Source organism: Schistocerca gregaria, chromosome 5 (genome assembly GCF_023897955.1).
Source record: "Schistocerca gregaria isolate iqSchGreg1 chromosome 5, iqSchGreg1.2, whole genome shotgun sequence".
In the NCBI taxonomy this organism is placed as follows: domain Eukaryota; kingdom Metazoa; phylum Arthropoda; class Insecta; order Orthoptera; family Acrididae; genus Schistocerca; species Schistocerca gregaria.
Genome location: NC_064924.1, coordinates 575462583 through 575486953, shown reverse-complemented (window position 1 = coordinate 575486953; position 24371 = coordinate 575462583). Strand labels below are relative to the sequence as shown.

Sequence of the window (24371 nt, the reverse complement as noted above, 5' to 3'; positions counted from 1 at the left end):
GCCGCTGTTGGCCGAGCGACGTGCAGTCGCCTTACATGAAGCCCCATGGGCAACGCCAGTGCCACTGTGAACAACAGCAAACTGTAGCCAGAGAGTGGAGCCGAAAGGCGCATTTCGCAGTCGAGCCACGTTATCCCACAAGCTGTGCACTAGGACAAGAAATTGCAGACCGCAAACTTTTGGTGGCCTGACGGTCGTCGCCGATCGTAAGGGCGAAACAGTCGAGAGAATTGGAGAACGGCAATGTGGACACTCCCAGCAGCAGCAGTGCGCCAAATCAATTATCTGGTCGAGGGCTGCAAGATTCAGTGTGATGAAGTGAGAATTCGGGGATAGCTCGCTAATTCAAAGCTGCCGCCTTCTTAGCTCAGTGGTAGAGCACTGGTCTCGTAAACCAGAAGTCGTGAGTTCGAACCTCACAGAAGGCATCCATTTTTTTAACTTTCCTGCAATGTGCGGAGCTACCTCGAGCAATATCTATCACATGGCAGTACACTGAATGAAAGGGAAGTTCTACAACCTATGTCAAGTATTCTACTGGCCTAGGAGGTTTTCTGAATGCATAGGCAGAACAGTGGTTTGTATGCATTTTATAATATAATGTCATTCGTTTATGAGCGTCGCTACAGTGTGCATGCACGTTATCCATGTGAAGAGGCATAAGCAGATGCTACCATTCTGCGAGATTCCTGCAGAATGTGTACGAATTGCGTTGATATAGAGAGCAAAAGTGAGCCAAAAACGACGCCTCCGTGGCGCAATCGGCTAGCGCGTTCGGCTGTTAACCGAAAGGTTGGTGGTTCGAGCCCACCCGGGGGCGAAATCGTTTTAACCGTCACCGAGGTGAGGACATACATCAACTTTGTTAGAGATACACAGCTAGTGTGGCAATTTGGCTGCGAAGGAGTGATGCCACAGATGCTTATACACATTCAGGCAGGTGGCACTGTAGGTAAAAACATGGCCCTACACAGACGTTCTACTGTTTTCCTATTTATTCACCATGTGTGACACTGCAGTGGAGCGACGCCCACTACAAAAGACGTTTTATTTACATTCAATTTGAGCGTATACGTCGCGAGTGCCATATGACAGGGCCTGTCTCTCGATGTCGATTTGTATTTTGTGTCTCTTAAGTGTCGGTCTGCAGTAGGCCGCTGTTGGCCGAGCGACGTGCAGTCGCCTTACATGAAGCCCCATGGGCAACGCCAGTGCCACTGTGAACAACAGCAAACTGTAGCCAGAGAGTGGAGCCGAAAGGCGCATTTCGCAGTCGAGCCACGTTATCCCACAAGCTGTGCACTAGGACAAGAAATTGCAGACCGCAAACTTTTGGTGGCCTGACGGTCGTCGCCGATCGTAAGGGCGAAACAGTCGAGAGAATTGGAGAACGGCAATGTGGACACTCCCAGCAGCAGCAGTGCGCCAAATCAATTATCTGGTCGAGGGCTGCAAGATTCAGTGTGATGAAGTGAGAATTCGGGGATAGATCGCAAATTCAAAGCTGCCGCCTTCTTAGCTCAGTGGTAGAGCACTGGTCTCGTAAACCAGATGTCGTGAGTTCGAACCTCACAGAAGGCATCCATTTTTTTAACTTTCCTGCAACGTGCGGAGCTACCTCGAGCAATATCTATCACATGGCAGTACACTGAATGAAAGGGATGTTCTACAACCTATGTCAAGTATTCTACTGGCCTAGGAGGTTTTCTGAATGCATAGGCAGAACAGTGGTTTGTATGCATTTTGTAATATAATGTCATTCGTTTATGAGCGTCGCTACAGTGTGCATGCACGTTATCCATGTGAAGAGGCATAAGCAGATGCTACCATTCTGCGAGATTCCTGCAGAATGTGTACGAATTGCGTTGATATAGAGAGCAAAAGTGAGCCAAAAACGACGCCTCCGTGGCGCAATCGGCTAGCGCGTTCGGCTGTTAACCGAAAGGTTGGTGGTTCGAGCCCACCTGGGGGCGAAATCGTTTTAACCGTCACCGAGATGAGGACATACATCAACTTTGTTAGAGATACACAGCTAGTGTGGCAATTTGGCTGCGAAGCAGTGATGCCACAGATGCTTATACACATTCAGGCAGGTGGCACATTCAATTTGAGCGTATACGTCGCGAGTGCCATATGACAGGGCCTGTCTCTCGATGTCGATTTGTATTTTGTGTCTCTTAAGTGTCGGTCTGCAGTAGGCCGCTGTTGGCCGAGCGACGTGCAGTCGCCTTACATGAAGCCCCATGGGCAACGCCAGTTCCACTGTGAACAACAGCAAACTGTAGCCAGAGAGTGGAGCCGAAAGGCGCATTTCGCAGTCGAGCCACGTTATCCCACAAGCTGTGCACTAGGACAAGAAATTGCAGACCGCAAACTTTTGGTGGCCTGACGGTCGTCGCCGATCGTAAGGGCGAAACAGTCGAGAGATTTGGAGAACGGCAATGTGGACACTCCCAGCAGCAGCAGTGCGCCAAATCAATTATCTGGTCGAGGGCTGCAAGATTCAGTGTGATGAAGTGAGAATTCGGGGGTAGCTCGCAAAGTCAAAGGTGCCGCCTTCTTAGCTCAGTGGTAGAGCACTGGTCTCGTAAACTAGGAGTCGTGAGTTCGAACCTCACAGAATGCATCCATTTTTTTAACTTTCCTGCAACGTGCGGAGCTACCTCGAGCAATATCTATCACATGCCAGTACACTGAATGAAAGGGATGTTCTACAACCTATGTCAAGTATTCTACTGGCCTCGGAGGTTTTCTGAATGCATAGGCAGAACAGTGGTTTGTATGCATTTTGTAGTATAATGTCATTCGTTTATGAGCGTCGCTACAGTGTGCATGCACGTTATCCATGTGAAGAGGCATAAGCAGATGCTACCATTCTGCGAGATTCCTGCAGAATGTGTACGAATTGCGTTGATATAGAGAGCAAAAGTGAGCCAAAGTCAACGCCTCCGTGGCGCAATCGGCTAGCGCGTTCGGCTGTTAACCGAAAGGTTGGTGGTTCGAGCCCACACGGGGGCGAAATCGTTTTAACCGTCACCGAGGTGAGGACATACGTCAACTTTGTTAGAGATACACAGCTAGTGTGGCAATTTGGCTGCGAAGGAGTGATGCCACAGATGCTTATACACATTCAGGCAGGTGGCACTGTAGGTAAAAACATGGCCCTACACAGACGTTCTACTGTTTTCCTATTTATTCACCATGTGTGACACTGCAGTGGAGCGACGCCCACTACAAAAGACGTTTTATTTACATTCAATTTGAGCGTATACGTCGCGAGTGCCATATGACAGGGCCTGTCTCTCGATGTCGATTTGTATTTTGTGTCTCTTAAGTGTCGGTCTGCAGTAGGCCGCTGTTGGCCGAGCGACGTGCAGTCGCCTTACATGAAGCCCCATGGGCAACGCCAGTGCCACTGTGAACAACAGCAAACTGTAGCCAGAGAGTGGATCCGAAAGGCGCATTTCGCAGTCGAGCCACGTTATCCCACAAGCTGTGCACTAGGACAAGAAATTGCAGACCGCTAACTTTTGGTGGCCTGACGGTCGTCGCCGATCGTAAGGGCGAAACAGTCGAGAGAATTGGAGAACGGCAATGTGGACACTCCCAGCAGCAGCAGTGCGCCAAATCAATTATCTGGTCGAGGGCTGCAAGATTCAGTGTGATGAAGTGAGAATTCGGGGATAGATCGCAAATTCAAAGCTGCTGCCTTCTTAGCTCAGTGGTAGAGCACTGGTCTCGTAAACCAGAAGTCGTGAGTTCGAACCTCACAGAAGGCATCCATTTTTTTAACTTTCCTGCGACGTGCGGAGCTACCTCGTGCAATATCTATCACATGGCAGTACACTGAATGAAAGGGATGTTCTACAACCTATGTCAAGTATTCTACTGGCCTAGGAGGTTTTCTGAATGCATAGGCAGAACAGTGGTTTGTATGCATTTTGTAATATAATGTCATTCGTTTATGAGCGTCGCTACAGTGTGCATGCACGTTATCCATGTGAAGAGGCATAAGCAGATGCTACCATTCTGCGAGATTCCTGCAGAATGTGTACGAATTGCGTTGATATAGAGAGCAAAAGTGAGCCAAAATCGACGCCTCCGTGGCGCAATCGGCTAGCGCGTTCGGCTGTTAACCGAAAGGTTGGTGGTTCGAGCCCACCTGGGGGCGAAATCGTTTTAACCGTCACCGAGGTGAGGACATACATCAACTTTGTTATACACAGCTAGTGTGGCAATTTGGCTGCGAAGGAGTGATGCCACAGATGCTTATACACATTCAGGCAGGTGGCACATTCAATTTGAGCGTATACGTCGCGAGTGCCATATGACAGGGCCTGTCTCTCGATGTCGATTTGTATTTTGTGTCTCTTAAGTGTCGGTCTGCAGTAGGCCGCTGTTGGCCGAGAGACGTGCAGTCGCCTTACATGAAGCCCCATGGGCAACGCCAGTGCCACTGTGAACAACAGCAAACTGTAGCCAGAGAGTGGAGCCGAAAGGCGCATTTCGCAGTCGAGCCACGTTATCCCACAAGCTGTGCACTAGGACAAGAAATTGCAGACCGCAAACTTTTGGTGGCCTGACGGTCGTCGCCGATCGTAAGGGCGAAACAGTCGAGAGATTTGGAGAACGGCAATGTGGACACTCCCAGCAGCAGCAGTGCGCCAAATCAATTATCTGGTCGAGGGCTGCAAGATTCAGTGTGATGAAGTGAGAATTCGGGGATAGCTCGCAAATTCAAAGCTGCCGCCTTCTTAGCTCAGTGGTAGAGCACTGGTCTCGTAAACCAGGAGTCGTGAGTTCGAACCTCACAGAAGGCATCCATTTTTTTAACTTTCCTGCAACGTGCGGAGCTACCTCGAGCAATATCTATCACATGGCAGTACACTGAATGAAAGGGATGTTCTACAACCTATGTCAAGTATTCTACTGGCCTAGGAGGTTTTCTGAATGCATAGGCAGAACAGTGGTTTGTATGCATTTTGTAGTATAATGTCATTCGTTTATGAGCGTCGCTACAGTGTGCATGCACGTTATCCATGTGAAGAGGCATAAGCAGATGCTACCATTCTGCGAGATTCCTGCAGAATGTGTACGAATTGCGTTGATATAGAGAGCACAAGTGAGCCAAAGTCAACGCCTCCGTGGCGCAATCGGCTAGCGCGTTCGGCTGTTAACCGAAAGGTTGGTGGTTCGAGCCCACACGGGGGCGAAATCGTTTTAACCGTCACCGAGGTGAGGACATACATCAACTTTGTTAGAGATACACAGCTAGTGTGGCAATTTGGCTGCGAAGGAGTGATGCCACAGATGCTTATACACATTCAGGCAGGTGGCACTGTAGGTAAAAACATGGCCCTACACAGACGTTCTACTGTTTTCCTATTTATTCACCATGTGTGACACTGCAGTGGAGCGACGCCCACTACAAAAGACGTTTTATTTACATTCAATTTGAGCGTATACGTCGCGAGTGCCATATGACAGGGCCTGTCTCTTGATGTCGATTTGTATTTTGTGTCTCTTAAGTGTCGGTCTGCAGTAGGCCGCTGTTGGCCGAGCGACGTGCAGTCCCTTACATGAAGCCCCATGGGCAACGCCAGTGCCACTGTGAACAACAGCAAACTGTAGCCAGAGAGTGGAGCCGAAAGGCGCATTTCGCAGTCGAGCCACGTTATCCCACAAGCTGTGCACTAGGACAAGAAATTGCAGACCGCAAACTTTTGGTTGCCTGACGGTCGTCGCCGATCGTAAGGGCGAAACAGTCGAGAGATTTGGAGAACGGCAATGTGGACACTCCCAGCAGCAGCAGTGCGCCAAATCAATTATCTGGTCGAGGGCTGCAAGATTCAGTGTGATGAAGTGAGAATTCGGGGATAGATCGCAAATTCAAAGCTGCTGCCTTCTTAGCTCAGTGGTAGAGCACTGGTCTCGTAAACCAGAAGTCGTGAGTTCGAACCTCACAGAAGGCATCCATTTTTTTAACTTTCCTGCAACGTGCGGAGCTACCTCGAGCAATATCTATCACATGGCAGTACACTGAATGAAAGGGATGTTCTACAACCTATGTCAAGTATTCTACTGGCCTAGGAGGTTTTCTGAATGCATAGGCAGAACAGTGGTTTGTATGCATTTTGTAATATAATGTCATTCGTTTATGAGCGTCGCTACAGTGTGCATGCACGTTATCCATGTGAAGAGGCATAAGCAGATGCTACCATTCTGCGAGATTCCTGCAGAATGTGTACGAATTGCGTTGATATAGAGAGCAAAAGTGAGCCAAAATCGACGCCTCCGTGGCGCAATCGGCTAGCGCGTTCGGCTGTTAACCGAAAGGTTGGTGGTTCGAGCCCACCCGGGGGCGAAATCGTTTTAACCGTCACCGAGGTGAGGACATACATCAACTTTGTTAGAGATACACAGCTAGTGTGGCAATTTGGCTGCGAAGGAGTGATGCCACAGATGCTTATACACATTCAGGCAGGTGGCACATTCAATTTGAGCGTATACGTCGCGAGTGCCATATGACAGGGCCTGTCTCTCGATGTCGATTTGTATTTTGTGTCTCTTAAGTGTCGGTCTGCAGTAGGCCGCTGTTGGCCGAGCGACGTGCAGTCGCCTTACATGAAGCCCCATGGGCAACGCCAGTGCCACTGTGAACAACAGCAAACTGTAGCCAGAGAGTGGAGCCGAAAGGCGCATTTCGCAGTCGAGCCACGTTATCCCACAAGCTGTGCACTAGGACAAGAAATTGCAGACCGCAAACTTTTGGTGGCCTGACGGTCGTCGCCGATCGTAAGGGCGAAACAGTCGAGAGATTTGGAGAACGGCAATGTGGACACTCCCAGCAGCAGCAGTGCGCCAAATCAATTATCTGGTCGAGGGCTGCAAGATTCAGTGTGATGAAGTGAGAATTCGGGGATAGCTCGCAAATTCAAAGGTGCCGCCTTCTTAGCTCAGTGGTAGAGCACTGGTCTCGTAAACCAGGAGTCGTGAGTTCGAACCTCACAGAAGGCATCCATTTTTTTAACTTTCCTGCAACGTGCGGAGCTACCTCGAGCAATATCTATCACATGCCAGTACACTGAATGAAAGGGATGTTCTACAACCTATGTCAAGTATTCTACTGGCCTAGGAGGTTTTCTGAATGCATAGGCAGAACAGTGGTTTGTATGCATTTTGTAGTATAATGTCATTCGTTTATGAGCGTCGCTACAGTGTGCATGCACGATATCCATGTGAAGAGGCATAAGCAGATGGTACCATTCTGCGAGATTCCTGCAGAATGTGTACGAATTGCGTTGATATAGAGAGCAAAAGTGAGCCAAAGTCAACGCCTCCGTGGCGCAATCGGCTAGCGCGTTCGGCTGTTAACCGAAAGGTTGGTGGTTCGAGCCCACCCGGGGGCGAAATCGTTTTAACCGTCACCGAGGTGAGGACATACATCAACTTTGTTAGAGATACACAGCTAGTGTGGCAATTTGGCTGCGAAGGAGTGATGCCACAGATGCTTATACACATTCAGGCAGGTGGTACTGTAGGTAAAAACATGGCCCTACACAGACGTTCTACTGTTTTCCTATTTATTCACCATGTGTGACACTGCAGTGGAGCGACGCCCACTACAAAAGACGTTTTATTTACATTCAATTTGAGCGTATACGTCGCGAGTGCCATATGACAGGGCCTGTCTCTCGATGTCGATTTGTATTTTGTGTCTCTTAAGTGTCGGTCTGCAGTAGGCCGCTGTTGGCCGAGCGACGTGCAGTCGCCTTACATGAAGCCCCATGGGCAACGCCAGTGCCACTGTGAACAACAGCAAACTGTAGCCAGAGAGTGGAGCCGAAAGGCGCATTTCGCAGTCGAGCCACGTTATCCCACAAGCTGTGCACTAGGACAAGAAATTGCAGACCGCAAACTTTTGGTGGCCTGACGGTCGTCGCCGATCGTAAGGGCGAAACAGTCGAGAGAATTGGAGAACGGCAATGTGGACACTCCCAGCAGCAGCAGTGCGCCAAATCAATTATCTGGTCGAGGGCTGCAAGATTCAGTGTGATTAAGTGAGAATTCGGGGATAGATCGCAAATTCAAAGCTGCTGCCTTCTTAGCTCAGTGGTAGAGCACTGGTCTCGTAAACCAGAAGTCGTGAGTTCGAACCTCACAGAAGGCATCCATTTTTTTAATTTTCCTGCGACGTGCGGAGCTACCTCGAGCAATATCTATCACAAATGCAGTACACTGAATGAAAGGGATGTTCTACAACCTATGTCAAGTATTCTACTGGCCTAGGAGGTTTTCTGAATGCATAGGCAGAACAGTGGTTTGTATGCATTTTGTAATATAATGTCATTCGTTTATGAGCGTCGCTACAGTGTGCATGCACGTTATCCATGTGAAGAGGCATAAGCAGATGCTACAATTCGGCGAGATTCCTGCACAATGTGTACGAATTGCGTTGATATAGAGAGCAAAAGTGAGCCAAAATCGACGCCTCCGTGGCGCAATCGGCTAGCGCGTTCGGCTGTTAACCGAAAGGTTGGTGGTTCGAGCCCACCCGGGCACGAAATCGTTTTAACCGTCACCGAGGTGAGGACATACATCAACTTTGTTAGAGATACACAGCTAGTGTGGCAATTTGGCTGCGAAGGAGTGATGCCACAGATGCTTATACACATTCAGGCAGGTGGCACATTCAATTTGAGCGTATACGTCGCGAGTGCCATATGACAGGGCCTGTCTGTCGATGTCGATTTGTATTTTGTGTCTCTTAAGTGTCGGTCTGCAGTAGGCCGCTGTTGGCCGAGCGACGTGCAGTCGCCTTACATGAAGCCCCATGGGCAACGCCAGTGCCACTGTGAACAACAGCAAACTGTAGCCAGAGAGTGGAGCCGAAAGGCGCATTTCGCAGTCGAGCCACGTTATCCCACAAGCTGTGCACTAGGACAAGAAACTGCAGACCGCAAACTTTTGGTGGCCTGACGGTCGTCGCCGATCGTAAGGGCGAAACAGTCGAGAGATTTGGAGAACGGCAATGTGGACACTCCCAGCAGCAGCAGTGCGCCAAATCAATTATCTGGTCGAGGGCTGCAAGATTCAGTGTGATGAAGTGAGAATTCGGGGATAGCTCGCAAATTCAAAGCTGCCGCCTTCTTAGCTCAGTGGTAGAGCACTGGTCTCGTAAACCAGGAGTCGTGAGTTCGAACCTCACAGAAGGCATCCATTTTTTTAACTTTCCTGCAACGTGCGGAGCTACCTCGAGCAATATCTATCACATGCCAGTACACTGAATGAAAGGGATGTTCTACAACCTATGTCAAGTATTCTACTGGCCTATGAGGTTTTCTGAATGCATAGGCAGAACAGTGGTTTGTATGCATTTTGTAGTATAATGTCATTCGTTTATGAGCGTCGCTACAGTGTGCATGCACGTTATCCATGTGAAGAGGCATAAGCAGATGCTACCATTCTGCGAGATTCCTGCAGAATGTGTACGAATTGCGTTGATATAGAGAGCACAAGTGAGCCAAAGACAACGCCTCCGTGGCGCAATCGGCTAGCGCGTTCGGCTGTTAACCGAAAGGTTGTTGGTTCGAGCCCACCCGGGGGCGAAATCGTTTTAACCGTCACCGAGGTGAGGACATACATCAACTTTGTTAGAGATACACAGCTAGTGTGGCAATTTGGCTGCGAAGGAGTGATGCCACAGATGCTTATACACATTCAGGCAGGTGGCACTGTAGGTAAAAACATGGCCCTACACAGACGTTCTACTGTTTTCCTATTTATTCACCATGTGTGACACTGCAGTGGAGCGACGCCCACTACAAAAGACGTTTTATTTACATTCAATTTGAGCGTATACGTCGCGAGTGCCATATGACAGGGCCTGTCTCTCGATGTCGATTTGTATTTTGTGTCTCTTAAGTGTCGGTCTGCAGTAGGCCGCTGTTGGCCGAGAGACGTGCAGTCGCCTTACATGAAGCCCCATGGGCAACGCTAGTGCCACTGTGAACAACAGCAAACTGTAGCCAGAGAGTGGAGCCGAAAGGCGCATTTCGCAGTCGAGCCACGTTATCCCACAAGCTGTGCACTAGGACAAGAAATTGCAGACCGCAAACTTTTGGTGGCCTGACGGTCGTCGCCGATCGTAAGGGCGAAACAGTCGAGAGATTTGGAGAACGGCAATGTGGACACTCCCAGCAGCAGCAGTGCGCCAAATCAATTATCTGGTCGAGGGCTGCAAGATTCAGTGTGATGAAGTGAGAATTCGGGGATAGCTCGCAAATTCAAAGCTGCCGCCTTCTTATCTCAGTGGTAGAGCACTGGTCTCGTAAACCAGGAGTCGTGAGTTCGAACCTCACAGAAGGCATCCATTTTTTTAACTTTCCTGCAACGTGCGGAGCTACCTCGAGCAATATCTATCACATGGCAGTACACTGAATGAAAGGGATGTTCTACAACCTATGTCAAGTATTCTACTGGCCTAGGAGGTTTTCTGAATGCATAGGCAGAACAGTGGTTTGTATGCATTTTGTAGTATAATGTCATTCGTTTATGAGCGTCGCTACAGTGTGCATGCACGTTATCCATGTGAAGAGGCATAAGCAGATGCTACCATTCTGCGAGATTCCTGCAGAATGTGTACGAATTGCGTTGATATAGAGAGCAAAAGTGAGCCAAAGTCAACGCCTCCGTGGCGCAATCGGCTAGCGCGTTCGGCTGTTAACCGAAAGGTTGGTGGTTCGAGCCCACCCGGGGGCGAAATCGTTTTAACCGTCACCGAGGTGAGGACATACGTCAACTTTGTTAGAGATACACAGCTAGTGTGGCAATTTGGCTGCGAAGGAGTGATGCCACAGATGCTTATACACATTCAGGCAGGTGGCACTGTAGGTAAAAACATGGCCCTACACAGACGTTCTACTGTTTTCCTATTTATTCACCATGTGTGACACTGCAGTGGAGCGACGCCCACTACAAAAGACGTTTTATTTACATTCAATTTGAGCGTATACGTCGCGAGTGCCATATGACAGGGCCTGTCTCTCGATGTCGATTTGTATTTTGTGTCTCTTAAGTGTCGGTCTGCAGTAGGCCGCTGTTGGCCGAGCGACGTGCAGTCGCCTTACATGAAGCCCCATGGGCAACGCCAGTGCCACTGTGAACAACAGCAAACTGTAGCCAGAGAGTGGAGCCGAAAGGCGCATTTCGCAGTCGAGCCACGTTATCCCACAAGCTGTGCACTAGGACAAGAAATTGCAGACCGCAAACTTTTGGTGGCCTGACGGTCGTCGCCGATCGTAAGGGCGAAACAGTCGAGAGATTTGGAGAACGGCAATGTGGACACTCCCAGCAGCAGCAGTGCGCCAAATCAATTATCTGGTCGAGGGCTGCAAGATTCAGTGTGATGAAGTGAGAATTCGGGGATAGCTCGCAAATTCAAAGGTGCCGCCTTCTTAGCTTAGTGGTAGAGCACTGGTCTCGTAAACCAGGAGTCGTGAGTTCGAACCTCACCGAAGGCATCCATTTTTTTAACTTTCCTGCAACGTGCGGAGCTACCTCGAGCAATATCTATCACATGCCAGTACACTGAATGAAAGGGATGTTCTACAACCTATGTCAAGTATTCTACTGGCCTAGGAGGTTTTCTGAATGCATAGGCAGAACAGTGGTTTGTATGCATTTTGTAGTATAATGTCATTCGTTTATGAGCGTCGCTACAGTGTGCATGCACGTTATCCATGTGAAGAGGCATAAGCAGATGCTACCATTCTGCGAGATTCCTGCAGAATGTGTACGAATTGCGTTGATATAGAGAGCACAAGTAAGCCAAAGTCAACGCCTCCGTGGCGCAATCGGCTAGCGCGTTCGGATGTTAACCGAAAGGTTGGTGGTTCGAGCCCACCTGGGGGCGAAATCGTTTTAACCGTCACCGAGGTGAGGACATACATCAACTTTGTTAGGGATACACAGCTAGTGTGGCAATTTGGCTGCGAAGGAGTGATGCCACAGATGCTTATACACATTCAGGCAGGTGGCACTGTAGGTAAAAACATGGCCCTACACAGACGTTCTACTGTTTTCCTATTTATTCACCATGTGTGACACTGCAGTGGAGCGACGCCCACTACAAAAGACGTTTTATTTACATTCAATTTGAGCGTATACGTCGCGAGTGCCATATGACAGGGCCTGTCTCTCGATGTCGATTTGTATTTTGTGTCTCTTAAGTGTCGGTCTGCAGTAGGCCGCTGTTGGCCGAGCGACGTGCAGTCGCCTTACATGAAGCCCCATGGGCAACGCCAGTGCCACTGTGAACAACAGCAAACTGTAGCCAGAGAGTGGAGCCGAAAGGCGCATTTCGCAGTCGAGCCACGTTATCCCACAAGCTGTGCACTAGTACAAGAAATTGCAGACCGCAAACTTTTGGTGGCCTGACGGTCGTCGCCGATCGTAAGGGCGAAACAGTCGAGAGATTTGGAGAACGGCAATGTGGACACTCCCAGCAGCAGCAGTGCGCCAAATCAATTATCTGGTCGAGGGCTGCAAGATTCAGTGTGATGAAGTGAGAATTCGGGGATAGCACGCAAATTCAAAGCTGCCGCCTTCTTAGCTCAGTGGTAGAGCACTGGTCTCGTAAAGCAGGAGTCGTGAGTTCGAACCTCACAGAAGGCATCCATTTTTTTAACTTTCCTGCAACGTGCGGAGCTACCTCGAGCAATATCTATCACATGGCAGTACACTGAATGAAAGGGATGTTCTACAACCTATGTCAAGTAGTCTACTGGCCTAGGAGGTTTTCTGAATGCATAGGCAGAACAGTGGTTTGTATGCATTTTGTAGTATAATGTCATTCGTTTATGAGCGTCGCTACAGTGTGCATGCACGTTATCCATGTGAAGAGGCATAAGCAGATGCTACCATTCTGCGAGATTCCTGCAGAATGTGTACGAATTGCGTTGATATAGAGAGCAAAAGTGAGCCAAAGTCAACGCCTCCGTGGCGCAATCGGCTAGCGCGTTCGGCTGTTAACCGAAAGGTTGGTGGTTCGAGCCCACCCGGGGGCGAAATCGTTTTAACCGTCACCGAGGTGAGGACATACATCAACTTTGTTAGAGATACACAGCTAGTGTGGCAATTTGGCTGCGAAGGAGTGATGCCACAGATGCTTATACTCATTCAGGCAGGTGGCACTGTAGGTAAAAACATGGCCCTACACAGACGTTATACTGATTTCCTATTTATTCACCATGTGTGACACTGCAGTGGAGCGACGCCCACTACAAAAGACGTTTTATTTACATTCAATTTGAGCGTATACGTCGCGAGTGCCATATGACAGGGCCTGTCTCTCGATGTCGATTTGTATTTTGTGTCTCTTAAGTGTCGGTCTGCAGTAGGCCGCTGTTGGCCGAGCGACGTGCAGTCGCTAGTGTGATGAAGTGAGAATTCGGGGATAGCACGCAAATTCAAAGCTGCCGCCTTCTTAGCTCAGTGGTAGAGCACTGGTCTCGTAAGGCAGGAGTCGTGAGTTCGAACCTCACAGAAGGCATCCATTTTTTTAACTTTCCTGCAACGTGCGGAGCTACCTCGAGCAATATCTATCACATGGCAGTACACTGAATGAAAGGGATGTTCTACAACCTATGTCAAGTAGTCTACTGGCCTAGGAGGTTTTCTGAATGCATAGGCAGAACAGTGGTTTGTATGCATTTTGTAGTATAATGTCATTCGTTTATGAGCGTCGCCACAGTGTGCATGCACGTTATCCATGTGAAGAGGCATAAGCAGATGCTACCATTCTGCGAGATTCCTGCAGAATGTGTACGAATTGCGTTGATATAGAGAGCAAAAGTGAGCCAAAGTCAACGCCTCCGTGGCGCAATCGGCTAGCGCGTTCGGCTGTTAACCGAAAGGTTGGTGGTTCGAGCCCACCCGGGGGCGAAATCGTTTTAACCGTCACCGAGGTGAGGACATACATCAACTTTGTTAGAGATACACAGCTAGTGTGGCAATTTGGCTGCGAAGGAGTGATGCCACAGATGCTTATACTCATTCAGGCAGGTGGCACTGTAGGTAAAAACATGGCCCTACACAGACGTTATACTGATTTCCTATTTATTCACCATGTGTGACACTGCAGTGGAGCGACGCCCACTACAAAAGACGTTTTATTTACATTCAATTTGAGCGTATACGTCGCGAGTGCCATATGACAGGGCCTGTCTCTCGATGTCGATTTGTATTTTGTGTCTCTTAAGTGTCGGTCTGCAGTAGGCCGCTGTTGGCCGAGCGACGTGCAGTCGCCTTACATGAAGCCCCATGGGCAACGCCAGTGCCACTGTGAACAACAGCAAACTGTAGCCAGAGAGTGGAGCCGAAAGGCGCATTTCGCAGTCGAGCCACGTTATCCCACAAGCTGTGCACTAGGACAAGAAATTGCAGACCGCAAACTTTTGGTGGCCTGACGGTCGTCGCCGATCGTAAGGGCGAAACAGTCGAGAGATTTGGAGAACGGCAATGTGGACACTCCCAGCAGCAGCAGTGCGCCAAATCAATTATCTGGTCGAGGGCTGCAAGATTCAGTGTGATGAAGTGAGAATTCGGGGATAGCTCGCAAATTCAAAGATGCCGCCTTCTTAGCTCAGTTCGTAGTTGCGAGTCAGCCGCCGAGCGGGACGGACGTGTGGCGGAGCTGGACGTCTGGCTGTAGTAAACACAGGCTGAGTCGCTGCGTTTGAGGTTAGTGGTGCTGCTAAGCCGCTATTCGTGTTGCACTTGTATTCATGAAGTTCTAGAATGAATAGGTCGAATTATTTGAGGAAAGACACAATCAAGTTTACTTTCGATTGAAATTTCGTTCGACCTAAAGCATTTGAAATTAAAGCATGGTTTATCGAAAAAGTATTGATTAACGGTGATGATGTTGTCGGAGTTTATCTCTCGTTTGTGACAAATGCTGTGTATATGAAGATGAAAAGTCCAGAATTATGTAGTTCCATTGTGGATCGTTGCGGAGGTAGCGTGAAGTTTAATCATTCTGATGGGAATGTGAGTGACGTTGCTGTTAGTCATGCTGGGTACGGGATTCGTACGATCAGAGTGTTTGAGCTCCCTTTTGAAATTCCGCCCGAAGAACTTAATGTTGCCCTTCGGCCTTATGGCAGAATTATTTCCAATGTGGCAGAAAGGTGGTCTGAAGCTCATATGTTTCCTGTCTTGAACGGCGTAAGGCAAATTAAGATTGAATTACAGAAGCATGTCCCCTCTTATCTTAATATTTGTGGGTATCGTGCTTTGATTATCTATGATGGGCAACCGCGGACTTGCGCTTTATGCAATTCCACGGAACACATTCGTGCAGAATGTTCACGGAGGCGTGTCCCGCAGTTACCGCGTGACGAGATGCCGAGTTCCGGCCCTGTTGTTGGTATGAAGTTGTCATACGCTGCCGCTGCTGACTTCCGCAGCCGAGGCGAGTCGGTGCCGCCTGTGCGCGGGGAGCCTGCTGCCTCGCGGGCGGTTGTCGATGATACTCCGGCTTCAAGCTCTAGATTTGCGGATGGTCTGCCGATCAGCTCCGCGCCCCTCGAATCTATGCCGACGCCAACTTTTTCCAACTCTCCCACTGTGGTTGCTCGTTCTTCCGCGGACTCGGCCGAAGATCCCCAAATACCCGCAACGGAGGTTTCCTTGCGTCGTCAGGATTCCCACCAACGTGAGGATATTGCCACTAGCTTCCGAGGAGTGGACGCTCCAGGCATCCACTCTGCGGGAACTATGAACGAAGATAGCAATCTGGACATTGGTTTCACGTTGGCGCCCACAGAAGACACTTGCGTCAAGGAAACCACAACGAGCGATAGTGTAGAATTGGAGACTGGGTTGCTACCAGTGGGAGCCATGGAAAAAGATGCGCCTCCTTCTGCCGTTGTGGAATGCGATACGCGGACTTTTGTCCGAAAAAAGGAACAGGCGACGTCAGACGTATCATCCGGTACTTCTCCTGACAGGTCGCAAACTTCATCTCCTGCTAGATCGCCGAAGAGATCTTCGAAGAAAGGCAAGAAGAGGAGATTGGCACACAAAGCAGCAGAGAGTTTAGCTCCTGCATTGCGGGAAAAGTTAAAACATTTAAGGGATAATGAACGACTACGAGAACAATGCCCAGTAGCACGAGTTAACGAGTGTACTGAAGCGGAGATGAGTCGTGCCGATGCAGATGATCTTCACCAACAACCTCGCGCACCGCTTGGCGTCGCAGGTTTGCAGACCGGCACTACTATGGATTTAGACCGAACTGTCTCAGGAAAAGGACTTGATTGGGCCGATGCCCAAGAAGATCGCACCGACCACGGAATGGAGATGGACCTGACACATGCTAGTGGCATTTAAATTTTTTTTTTTTAATGTCTATTTTTCTTTCTGACAGACAGAATGGAATGGTACAGACGTGACTCTGCATGGGGCATACTTCATTAGCCAATTTCTTTTACCTGCACCTATGCCAACGGAACTGACATATAATGTGACCACGATCAATATAAATCGGATTCGCAGTGAAACGAAAGTCGCTTCTTTAAAAGATTTCCTTTACCAGTCGGATACTGATATAGCCCTCCTACAGGAATTTAATGTCCACAACTTTTATGTCCCAGGTTTTCAAGAGATTTTAAATATTGCACCGGAAGCCACATGTGGGACTGCGATCCTTGTCAAAGATGGTATTGATGTGAAGGATATCTGTCTGTTAGAAAATGAGAGGGGCATCAGTTGTAAAATTTTTACTACTACTGTTTTAAATGTATATGTCCCCTCTGGTAACAACGCTAGAGATGATAGGGCTAATTTTTTTAAGAACGATATGGTCTATTTACTTAAGGGGAATCCGGCGGAAGCTTTAATCGGTGGTGACTTTAATTGTGTACTTCACAAAAAGGATCAGCGACCAAATTTTAACTTCTCCAGGGAACTGGCGGCTTTGGTGACAAACATGAAGTGGACAGACGTGTGGGAAAGCAAATACCCCACGTTAGTCAAATTTACGTACATCAGTAGTCGCTCGCAAAGCAGAATAGACAGAATATACGTCACAGCAAACCTGGAAAATAAAATCAGTAGTATCGAAGTAATTCCCACTACCTTTTCGGACCATCTCGCAGTGAAATGCAGCATTCGTTTTCAGAAGCAAGGAACGTATTGGGGTCGCCCCTTATGGAAGCTGAATACCCATATGTTGTTCGAGGGTGCCCTATCAAGAACAGTAGCGGAGGTATGGCAGGCTGCTCTACGTATGCGCCATAAATACAGCTCTCGCCTTGCGTGGTGGACCTCATGTGCTAAAAAGAAATTGAGATCATCCCTAATAGCTTACGGGAGGGAGCGAGCGATGTGGTCTCGCAATACCGTTGAATTTTACTATACATGCTTAAGGGACTATCAGCTCAGCAGATGACTGATGAGGTTTTCATTGAAATAAAGAAGATCAAGGCTCACCTCATAAGTCTCAAGCGACAACAGCTGGAGGGTTTAAAAATTAAATCTCGTGTCCCGACAACGGTGGAGGACGAAAACGCATCGCTGTACCACTTACTCGAACATGAAAGAAATAGAAGACGAGCGTTTATTGCTTGTCTTAGAGTGGGCGATAACCGGGTGCTGACGGATCACTCTGACATTTTAAATGCAGTTTATGGATTTTATCGTACGTTATATACTGATACCCGGTATAATCTAGACTGTGCGAACGATTTGCTACGAACTACAGGTATCGACAACGTTATCAATGACGAGGACAATGTGTCCCTTACCACTGCGATCACATGTGAGGAGGTGTTTGATATACTTAAATACTCGCCTACCCGTAAGTCCCCAGGGCCTGATGGCTTGCCTGTAGAGTTTTATTGTAAATTTTGGCCTCTCATCGGTAATCAATTCACAGAAGTGATAAATGAAGTGTTGCAAGGTGTTACTGTTCCACGCGAGTTCAAAGAAAGCGTAACTGTGCTAATACCAAAGGGAAGGAACGCGACAGTTAAAGATCTCAATCAATTGAGACCAATATGTTTGATGAACTCGGATTATAAAATAATTGCACGTGTACTGAAGGAAAGACTGAGACCTCTAATGGAGAAGATCATAGGTGACCACCAAACCTGTCTCTCGGGGCGGAATATTTTTAAAACTGTTTGTGAATATAGGGATGTCTCTGCAATTTTTGCAACGTCATCCTCACCAGGAGGCCTTTCCTTTATCGACTTCTCAAAGGCTTTTGACAGGGTCAACCACTTATTTTTGTTCAGAACGTTGACCTATGTGGGTTTTAGTCAACATTTTGTGCAAGTTTTAATTAACATTGTTGAAGGCATCCAAACACAAGTGTCTGTAAATGGGCATTTCACTCCACCCATTGAAATTCGCAACGGCGTCCCGCAGGGAAGCCCTTTGTCAATGCTCCTGTATGTTGTTGCACTGGAGCCTTTACTAAGGAGACTCGATGTCGATCTTGAGGGCATCACGATATCTGGCGTTAACAACGTCACCAATGCATATGCTGATGACGTTGGAGTGGTTATTCGTAGTAACGAAGATTTAGAGAAATTAACTACGAATATTCAGATCTTTTGTGAAGCTACAGGCGCTAGGGTTAACGAGGTGAAGAGTTCGTTTTTAAATCTTAAAGGTCTTCAAGATGTCCGTTTGGAATGGGCACGCTCCGTCGATCGTCACACCGCTCTGGGTGTCACCTTTTACCGATGTCCGCTTCAGACCATGACCTACAATTGGAAGAAAGTACTGGATACAATCAGAGGAGCCACAATACTCAATCAGACCAGACATCTGAACATTAAACAACGAATCAGAATAATTAATTGGTCCATTTTATCAAAAGCTATATATATAGGTCAAATATTGCCAGTTTCGAAACCCATTGCCAAACGTATAATGAGTATCATTTGCCGATTTATATGGACAGGGAATATTTTTAGAGTAGCAGTCGGTACAGTTACGTTACCTTCCGCTGAAGGTGGCCTAGGTTTAACAGATATATGGCGGAAGACTACGGCGTTATATATAAAGAGGACCCTACAAATTATAGAAAAACATCCACATAGTATTACAGCCAGGCTGTATCGACTCCTACAGCCAGAAAATTTACGTCCACCCATAAATATAGGCGGAATTAATTATAAATTGAAATATATTCGCCAGTTCTTTTTAGAGATTAGCTACATGGACAGTATTGTCACGAATCCACAATCAAGGAATTGCAGGAAATTAATGGAACTCTTAACAACGAAAGAACATGTCAACAAAATGGAGTGCAGATATCCCGACAAAGACTGGAAAAGAATTTGGAAAAATATTAGTAATCGAGAACTGTCTTCCGACATTCAGGCAACCTGGTACCGAGTTGTTAATAACGTAGTTTCCACTAACGAAAAGTTGCACTCCATTGGTCTTAGTGACACGATTGTGTGCACCCGATGTGACGCAGTTGACACATTGATCCACCGCTTTCTCTGTGGTGGATACGCCGAAATATGGAGGGGACTCCAACGGCGGGTAGCCTTTATAACCAGAACTGTTAGTACTGAGATCAATGTTGAAAAATTACTCTTCCCCGATGGTGTTTTCTTCCCTGTCCAGAAAACCAATGCTGTGTTGTGGTTGTTTGGCAATTATGTACATTACGTTATATCTGAACACGGCAATGACCGTGTTTTAGAATACGAATTATACGAACGAGCAAAATATTATCAGATATGTACGCGCAGGGACCACAAAAAAACTTTTGGCAACATGTTACACATTCTGTTTCAGAGACAAGGGATTGGATAAACATCTTAATAGCCCTCGTCTACGAAAAATGTAGTCACAGGCCAAAGTAGGGGATCGCTGTTGAGGGTGAAGTACGGTGGGGACTTCGTGTGCCCCAGGGCCGCTACGGTAGCCGTGAAGGCCTCGGACAGAACCCCGAAACGGCACTGCGGCTTCACACTTACTGCTGGATGAACCCCATATCTCCAGCAACTACTTTCATCTATGATGATTTACCAGGATCTCGGTAATATCGGAAGGTGGTTTCGTTGCACACAATGCAGTGGAAGCTTCTTGCACGTGTTCCTCAGTTACAATCTTTCTATATTTGTTTAATTTTTTTCAGTATGAAGCAAGAGTGACAATTTATTAATTCCCAAGAAGCCTTAATTTTTCAATTTTCAGTTCTACGGAGGAGAAGCCTCACATGGCGAAGAAGCCAAACATCATTTCATTTCCTTACTGTCACAGTAAATTTGAAAAAAAAAAAATCAGTCGATATAGCATAGAAGCTCGCCGAAGAAGGCATAAAAGGAGAGCGAATGGATGGGCTGTGTGGGGAGAAGGGAGGCCCAAAATTAAAAAAAGGAGTGATGCCACAGATGCTTATACACATTCAGGCAGGTGGCACTGTAGGTAAAAACATGGCCCTACACAGACGTTCTACTGTTTTCCTATTTATTCACCATGTGTGACACTGCAGTGGAGCGACGCCCACTACAAAAGACGTTTTATTTACATTCAATTTGAGCGTATACGTCGCGAGTGCCATATGACAGGGCCTGTCTCTCGATGTCGATTTGTATTTTGTGTCTCTTAAGTGTCGGTCTGCAGTAGGCCGCTGTTGGCCGAGCGACGTGCAGTCGCCTAACATGAAGCCCCATGGGCAACGCCAGTGCCACTGTGAACAACAGCAAACTGTAGCCAGAGAGTGGAGCCGAAAGGCGCATTTCGCAGTCGAGCCACGTTATCCCACAAGCTGTGCACTAGGACAAGAAATTGCAGACCGCAAACTTTTGGTGGCCTGACGGTCGTCGCCGATCGTAAGGGCGAAACAGTCGAGAGATTTGGAGAACGGCAATGTGGACACTCCCAGCAGCAGCAGTGCGCCAATTCAATTATCTGGTCGAGGGCTGCAAGATTCAGTGTGATGAAGTGAGAATTCGGGGATAGCTCGCAAATTCAAAGCTGCCGCCTTCTTAGCTCAGTGGTAGAGCACTGGTCTCGTAAACCAGGAGTCGTGAGTTCGAACCTCACAGAAGGCATCCATTTTTTTAACTTTCCTGCAACGTGCGGAGCTACCTCGAGCAATATCTATCACATGGCAGTACACTGAATGAAAGGGATGTTCTACAACCTATGTCAAGTATTCTACTGGCCTAGGAGGTTTTCTGAATGCATAGGCAGAACAGTGGTTTGTATGCATTTTGTAGTATAATGTCATTCGTTTATGAGCGTCGCTACAGTGTGCATGCACGTTATCCATGTGAAGAGGCATAAGCAGATGCTACCATTCTGCGAGATTCCTGCAGAATGTGTACGAATTGCGTTGATATAGAGAGCACAAGTAAGCCAAAGTCAACGCCTCCGTGGCGCAATCGGCTAGCGCGTTCGGCTGTTAACCGAAAGGTTGATGGTTCGAGCCCACCCGGGGGCGAAATCGTTTTAACCGTCACCGAGGTGAGGACATACATCAACCTTGTCAGAGATACACAGCTAGTGTGGCAATTTGGCTGCGAAGGAGTGATGCCACAGATGCTTATACACATTCAGGCAGTTGGCACTGTAGGTAAAAACATGGCCCTACACAGACGTTCTACTGTTTTCCTATTTATTCACCATGTGTGACACTGCAGTGGAGCGACGCCCACTACAAAAGACGTTTTATTTACATTCAATTTGAGCGTATACGTCGCGAGTGCCATATGACAGGGCCTGTCTCTCGATGTCGATTTGTATTTTGTGTCTCTTAAGTGTCGGTCTGCAGTAGGCCGCTGTTGGCCGAGAGACGTGCAGTCGCCTTACATGAAGCCCCATGGGCAACGCCAGTGCCACTGTGAACAACAGCAAACTGTACCCAGAGAGTGGAGCCGAAAGGCGCATTTCGCAGTCGAGCCACGTTATCCCACAAGCTGTGCACTAGGACAAGAAATTGCAGACCGCAAACTTTTGGTGGCCTGACGGTCGTCGCCGATCGTAAGGGCGAAACAGTCGAGAGATTTGGAGAACGGAAATGTGGACACTCCCAGCAGCAGCAGTGCGCCAAATCAATTATCTGGTCGAGCGCTGCAAGATTCAGTGTGATGAAGTGAGAATTCGGGGATAGCGCGCAAATTCAAAGCTGTCGCCTTCTTAGCTCAGTGGTAGAGCACTGGTCTCGTAAACCAGGAGTCATGAGTTCGAACCTCACAGAAGGCATCCATTTTTTTAACTTTCCTGCAACGTGCGGAGCTACCTCGAGCAATATCTATCACATGGCAGTACACTGAATGAAAGGGATGTTCTACAACCTATGTCAAGTATTCTACTGGCCTAGGAGGTTTTCTGAATGCATAGGCAGAACAGTGGTTTGTATGCATTTTGTAGTATAATGTCATTCGTTTATGAGCGTCGCTACAGTGTGCATGCACGTTATCCATGTGAAGAGGCATAAGCAGATGCTACCATTCTGCGAGATTCCTGCAGAATGTGTACGAATTGCGTTGATATACAGAGCAAAAGTGAGCCAAAATCGACGCCGCCACGGCGCAATCGGCTAGCGTGTTCGGCTGTTAACCGAAAGGTTGGTGGTTCGAGCCCACCCGGGGGCGAAATCCTTTTAACCGTCACTGAGGTGAGGACATACATCAACTTTGTTAGAGATACACAGCTAGTGTGGCAATTTGGCTGCGAAGGAGTGATGCCACAGATGCTTATACACATTCAGGCAGGTGGCACTGTAGGTAAAAACATGGCCCTACACAGACGTTCTACTGTTTTCCTATTTATTCACCATGTGTGACACTGCAGTGGAGCGACGCCCACTACAAAAGACGTTTTATTTACATTCAATTTGAGCGTATACGTCGCGAGTGCCATATGACAGGGCCTGTCTCTCGATGTCGATTTGTATTTTGTGTCTCTTAAGTGTCGGTCTGCAGTAGGCCGCTGTTGGCCGAGCGACGTGCAGTCGCCTTACATGAAGCCCCATGGGCAACGCCAGTGCCACTGTGAACAACAGCAAACTGTAGCCAGAGAGTGGAGCCGAAAGGCGCATTTCGCAGTCGAGCCACGTTATCCCACAAGCTGTGCACTAGGACAAGAAATTGCAGACCGCAAACTTTTGGTGGCCTGACGGTCGTCGCCGATCGTAAGGGCGAAACAGTCGAGAGATTTGGAGAACGGAAATGTGTACACTCACAGCAGCAGCTGTGCGCCAAATCAATTATCTGGTCGAGCGCTGCAAGATTCAGTGTGATGAAGTGAGAATTCGGGGATAGCACGCAAGTTCAAAGCTGCCGCCTTATTAGCTCAGTGGTAGAGCACTGGTCTTATAAACCAGGAGTCGTGAGTTCGAACCTCACAGAAGGCATCCGTTTTTTTAACTTTCCTGCAACGTGCGGAGCTACCTCGAGCAATACCTATCACATGGCAGTACACTGAATGAAAGGGATGTTCTACAACCTATGTCAAGTATTCTACTGGCCTAGGAGGTTTTCTGAATGCATAGGCAGAACAGTGGTTTGTATGCATTTTGTAGTATAATGTCATTCGCTTATGAGCGTCGCTACAGTGTGCATGCACGTTATCCATGTGAAGAGGCATAAGCAGATGCTACCATTCTGCGAGATTCCTGCAGAATGTGTACGAATTGCGTTGATATAGAGAGCACAAGTGAGCCAAAGTCAACGCCTCCGTGGCGCAATCGGCTAGCGCGTTCGGCAGTTAACCGAAAGGTTGGTGGTTCGAGCCCACCCGGGGGCGAAATCGTTTTAACCGTCACCGAGGTGAGGACATACATCAACTTTGTTAGAGATACACAGCTAGTGTGGCAATTTGGCTGCGAAGGAGTGATGCCACAGATGCTTATACACATTCAGGCAGGTGGCACTGTAGGTAAAAACATGGCCCTACACAGACGTTCTACTGTTTTCCTATTTATTCACCATGTGTGACACTGCAGTGGAGCGACGCCCACTACAAAAGACGTTTTATTTACATTCAATTTCAGCGTATACGTCGCGAGTGCCATATGACAGGGCCTGTCTCTCGATGTCGATTTGTATTTTGTGTCTCTTAAGCGTCGGTCTGCCGTAGGCCGCTGTTGGCCGAGCGACGTGCAGTCGCCTTACATGAAGCCCCATGGGCAACGCCAGTGCCACTGTGAACAACAGCAAACTGTAGCCAGAGAGTGGAGCCGAAAGGCGCATTTCGCAGTCGAGCCACGTTATCCCCCAAGCTGTGCACTAGGACAAGAAATTGCAGACCGCAAACTTTTGGTGGCCTGACGGTCGTCGCCGATCGTAAGGGCGAAACAGTCGAGAGATATGGAGAACGGCAATGTGGACACT

General features: G+C 48.1%; 1 protein-coding gene and 32 non-coding genes across 33 annotated transcripts; all 33 read left to right on the top strand.

Annotated features, from left to right (window-relative positions):
* Window positions 1-356: 356 nt before the first annotated feature.
* On the top strand, window positions 357-428 carry Trnat-cgu (transfer RNA threonine (anticodon CGU)). The gene has a single exon. It is a non-coding gene; the product is annotated as a tRNA-Thr (tRNA).
* A 318-nt stretch (window positions 429-746) lies between these two features.
* On the top strand, window positions 747-820 carry Trnan-guu (transfer RNA asparagine (anticodon GUU)). The gene has a single exon. It is a non-coding gene; the product is annotated as a tRNA-Asn (tRNA).
* A 689-nt stretch (window positions 821-1509) lies between these two features.
* Trnat-cgu (transfer RNA threonine (anticodon CGU)) lies at window positions 1510-1581 on the top strand. The gene has a single exon. It is a non-coding gene; the product is annotated as a tRNA-Thr (tRNA).
* Window positions 1582-1899: 318 nt separating this feature from the next.
* On the top strand, window positions 1900-1973 carry Trnan-guu (transfer RNA asparagine (anticodon GUU)). The gene has a single exon. It is a non-coding gene; the product is annotated as a tRNA-Asn (tRNA).
* A 581-nt stretch (window positions 1974-2554) lies between these two features.
* On the top strand, window positions 2555-2626 carry Trnat-cgu (transfer RNA threonine (anticodon CGU)). Its single transcript has one exon. It is a non-coding gene; the product is annotated as a tRNA-Thr (tRNA).
* Window positions 2627-2944: 318 nt separating this feature from the next.
* On the top strand, window positions 2945-3018 carry Trnan-guu (transfer RNA asparagine (anticodon GUU)). Its single transcript has one exon. It is a non-coding gene; the product is annotated as a tRNA-Asn (tRNA).
* Window positions 3019-3707: 689 nt separating this feature from the next.
* Window positions 3708-3779, top strand: Trnat-cgu (transfer RNA threonine (anticodon CGU)). Its single transcript has one exon. It is a non-coding gene; the product is annotated as a tRNA-Thr (tRNA).
* A 318-nt stretch (window positions 3780-4097) lies between these two features.
* Window positions 4098-4171, top strand: Trnan-guu (transfer RNA asparagine (anticodon GUU)). The gene has a single exon. It is a non-coding gene; the product is annotated as a tRNA-Asn (tRNA).
* A 577-nt stretch (window positions 4172-4748) lies between these two features.
* Trnat-cgu (transfer RNA threonine (anticodon CGU)) lies at window positions 4749-4820 on the top strand. Its single transcript has one exon. It is a non-coding gene; the product is annotated as a tRNA-Thr (tRNA).
* Window positions 4821-5138: 318 nt separating this feature from the next.
* On the top strand, window positions 5139-5212 carry Trnan-guu (transfer RNA asparagine (anticodon GUU)). Its single transcript has one exon. It is a non-coding gene; the product is annotated as a tRNA-Asn (tRNA).
* Window positions 5213-5900: 688 nt separating this feature from the next.
* Window positions 5901-5972, top strand: Trnat-cgu (transfer RNA threonine (anticodon CGU)). The gene has a single exon. It is a non-coding gene; the product is annotated as a tRNA-Thr (tRNA).
* Window positions 5973-6290: 318 nt separating this feature from the next.
* Trnan-guu (transfer RNA asparagine (anticodon GUU)) lies at window positions 6291-6364 on the top strand. The gene has a single exon. It is a non-coding gene; the product is annotated as a tRNA-Asn (tRNA).
* A 581-nt stretch (window positions 6365-6945) lies between these two features.
* Trnat-cgu (transfer RNA threonine (anticodon CGU)) lies at window positions 6946-7017 on the top strand. The gene has a single exon. It is a non-coding gene; the product is annotated as a tRNA-Thr (tRNA).
* Window positions 7018-7335: 318 nt separating this feature from the next.
* Window positions 7336-7409, top strand: Trnan-guu (transfer RNA asparagine (anticodon GUU)). The gene has a single exon. It is a non-coding gene; the product is annotated as a tRNA-Asn (tRNA).
* Window positions 7410-8098: 689 nt separating this feature from the next.
* Trnat-cgu (transfer RNA threonine (anticodon CGU)) lies at window positions 8099-8170 on the top strand. Its single transcript has one exon. It is a non-coding gene; the product is annotated as a tRNA-Thr (tRNA).
* A 319-nt stretch (window positions 8171-8489) lies between these two features.
* Window positions 8490-8563, top strand: Trnan-guu (transfer RNA asparagine (anticodon GUU)). The gene has a single exon. It is a non-coding gene; the product is annotated as a tRNA-Asn (tRNA).
* A 528-nt stretch (window positions 8564-9091) lies between these two features.
* On the top strand, window positions 9092-16812 carry LOC126272115 (uncharacterized). Its single transcript, XM_049974712.1, has 2 exons — window positions 9092-9161; window positions 14656-16812. Exon 2 carries the CDS (start codon window positions 14968-14970, stop codon window positions 16393-16395), a length of 1428 nt encoding a protein of 475 aa, XP_049830669.1. The 5' UTR covers window positions 9092-9161; window positions 14656-14967; the 3' UTR covers window positions 16396-16812.
* Trnat-cgu (transfer RNA threonine (anticodon CGU)) lies at window positions 9145-9216 on the top strand. The gene has a single exon. It is a non-coding gene; the product is annotated as a tRNA-Thr (tRNA).
* Trnan-guu (transfer RNA asparagine (anticodon GUU)) lies at window positions 9535-9608 on the top strand. The gene has a single exon. It is a non-coding gene; the product is annotated as a tRNA-Asn (tRNA).
* Trnat-cgu (transfer RNA threonine (anticodon CGU)) lies at window positions 10298-10369 on the top strand. Its single transcript has one exon. It is a non-coding gene; the product is annotated as a tRNA-Thr (tRNA).
* Trnan-guu (transfer RNA asparagine (anticodon GUU)) lies at window positions 10688-10761 on the top strand. The gene has a single exon. It is a non-coding gene; the product is annotated as a tRNA-Asn (tRNA).
* Trnat-cgu (transfer RNA threonine (anticodon CGU)) lies at window positions 11451-11522 on the top strand. The gene has a single exon. It is a non-coding gene; the product is annotated as a tRNA-Thr (tRNA).
* Trnan-guu (transfer RNA asparagine (anticodon GUU)) lies at window positions 11841-11914 on the top strand. The gene has a single exon. It is a non-coding gene; the product is annotated as a tRNA-Asn (tRNA).
* Window positions 12604-12675, top strand: Trnat-cgu (transfer RNA threonine (anticodon CGU)). The gene has a single exon. It is a non-coding gene; the product is annotated as a tRNA-Thr (tRNA).
* Window positions 12994-13067, top strand: Trnan-guu (transfer RNA asparagine (anticodon GUU)). The gene has a single exon. It is a non-coding gene; the product is annotated as a tRNA-Asn (tRNA).
* On the top strand, window positions 13481-13552 carry Trnat-cgu (transfer RNA threonine (anticodon CGU)). The gene has a single exon. It is a non-coding gene; the product is annotated as a tRNA-Thr (tRNA).
* On the top strand, window positions 13871-13944 carry Trnan-guu (transfer RNA asparagine (anticodon GUU)). The gene has a single exon. It is a non-coding gene; the product is annotated as a tRNA-Asn (tRNA).
* A 4202-nt stretch (window positions 16813-21014) lies between the features above and the next one.
* Trnat-cgu (transfer RNA threonine (anticodon CGU)) lies at window positions 21015-21086 on the top strand. The gene has a single exon. It is a non-coding gene; the product is annotated as a tRNA-Thr (tRNA).
* Window positions 21087-21404: 318 nt separating this feature from the next.
* On the top strand, window positions 21405-21478 carry Trnan-guu (transfer RNA asparagine (anticodon GUU)). Its single transcript has one exon. It is a non-coding gene; the product is annotated as a tRNA-Asn (tRNA).
* Window positions 21479-22167: 689 nt separating this feature from the next.
* Window positions 22168-22239, top strand: Trnat-cgu (transfer RNA threonine (anticodon CGU)). Its single transcript has one exon. It is a non-coding gene; the product is annotated as a tRNA-Thr (tRNA).
* A 318-nt stretch (window positions 22240-22557) lies between these two features.
* Trnan-guu (transfer RNA asparagine (anticodon GUU)) lies at window positions 22558-22631 on the top strand. Its single transcript has one exon. It is a non-coding gene; the product is annotated as a tRNA-Asn (tRNA).
* A 689-nt stretch (window positions 22632-23320) lies between these two features.
* Window positions 23321-23392, top strand: Trnai-uau (transfer RNA isoleucine (anticodon UAU)). The gene has a single exon. It is a non-coding gene; the product is annotated as a tRNA-Ile (tRNA).
* Window positions 23393-23710: 318 nt separating this feature from the next.
* Trnan-guu (transfer RNA asparagine (anticodon GUU)) lies at window positions 23711-23784 on the top strand. The gene has a single exon. It is a non-coding gene; the product is annotated as a tRNA-Asn (tRNA).
* The last annotated feature ends 587 nt before the right edge of the window (window positions 23785-24371 follow it).

Excerpts from the sequence above, each read along its gene's own strand:
- LOC126272115 (XM_049974712.1), top strand. The coding sequence starts at position 14,968 with ATGAAGATGAAAAGTCCAGAATTATGTAGTTCCATTGTGGATCGTTGC.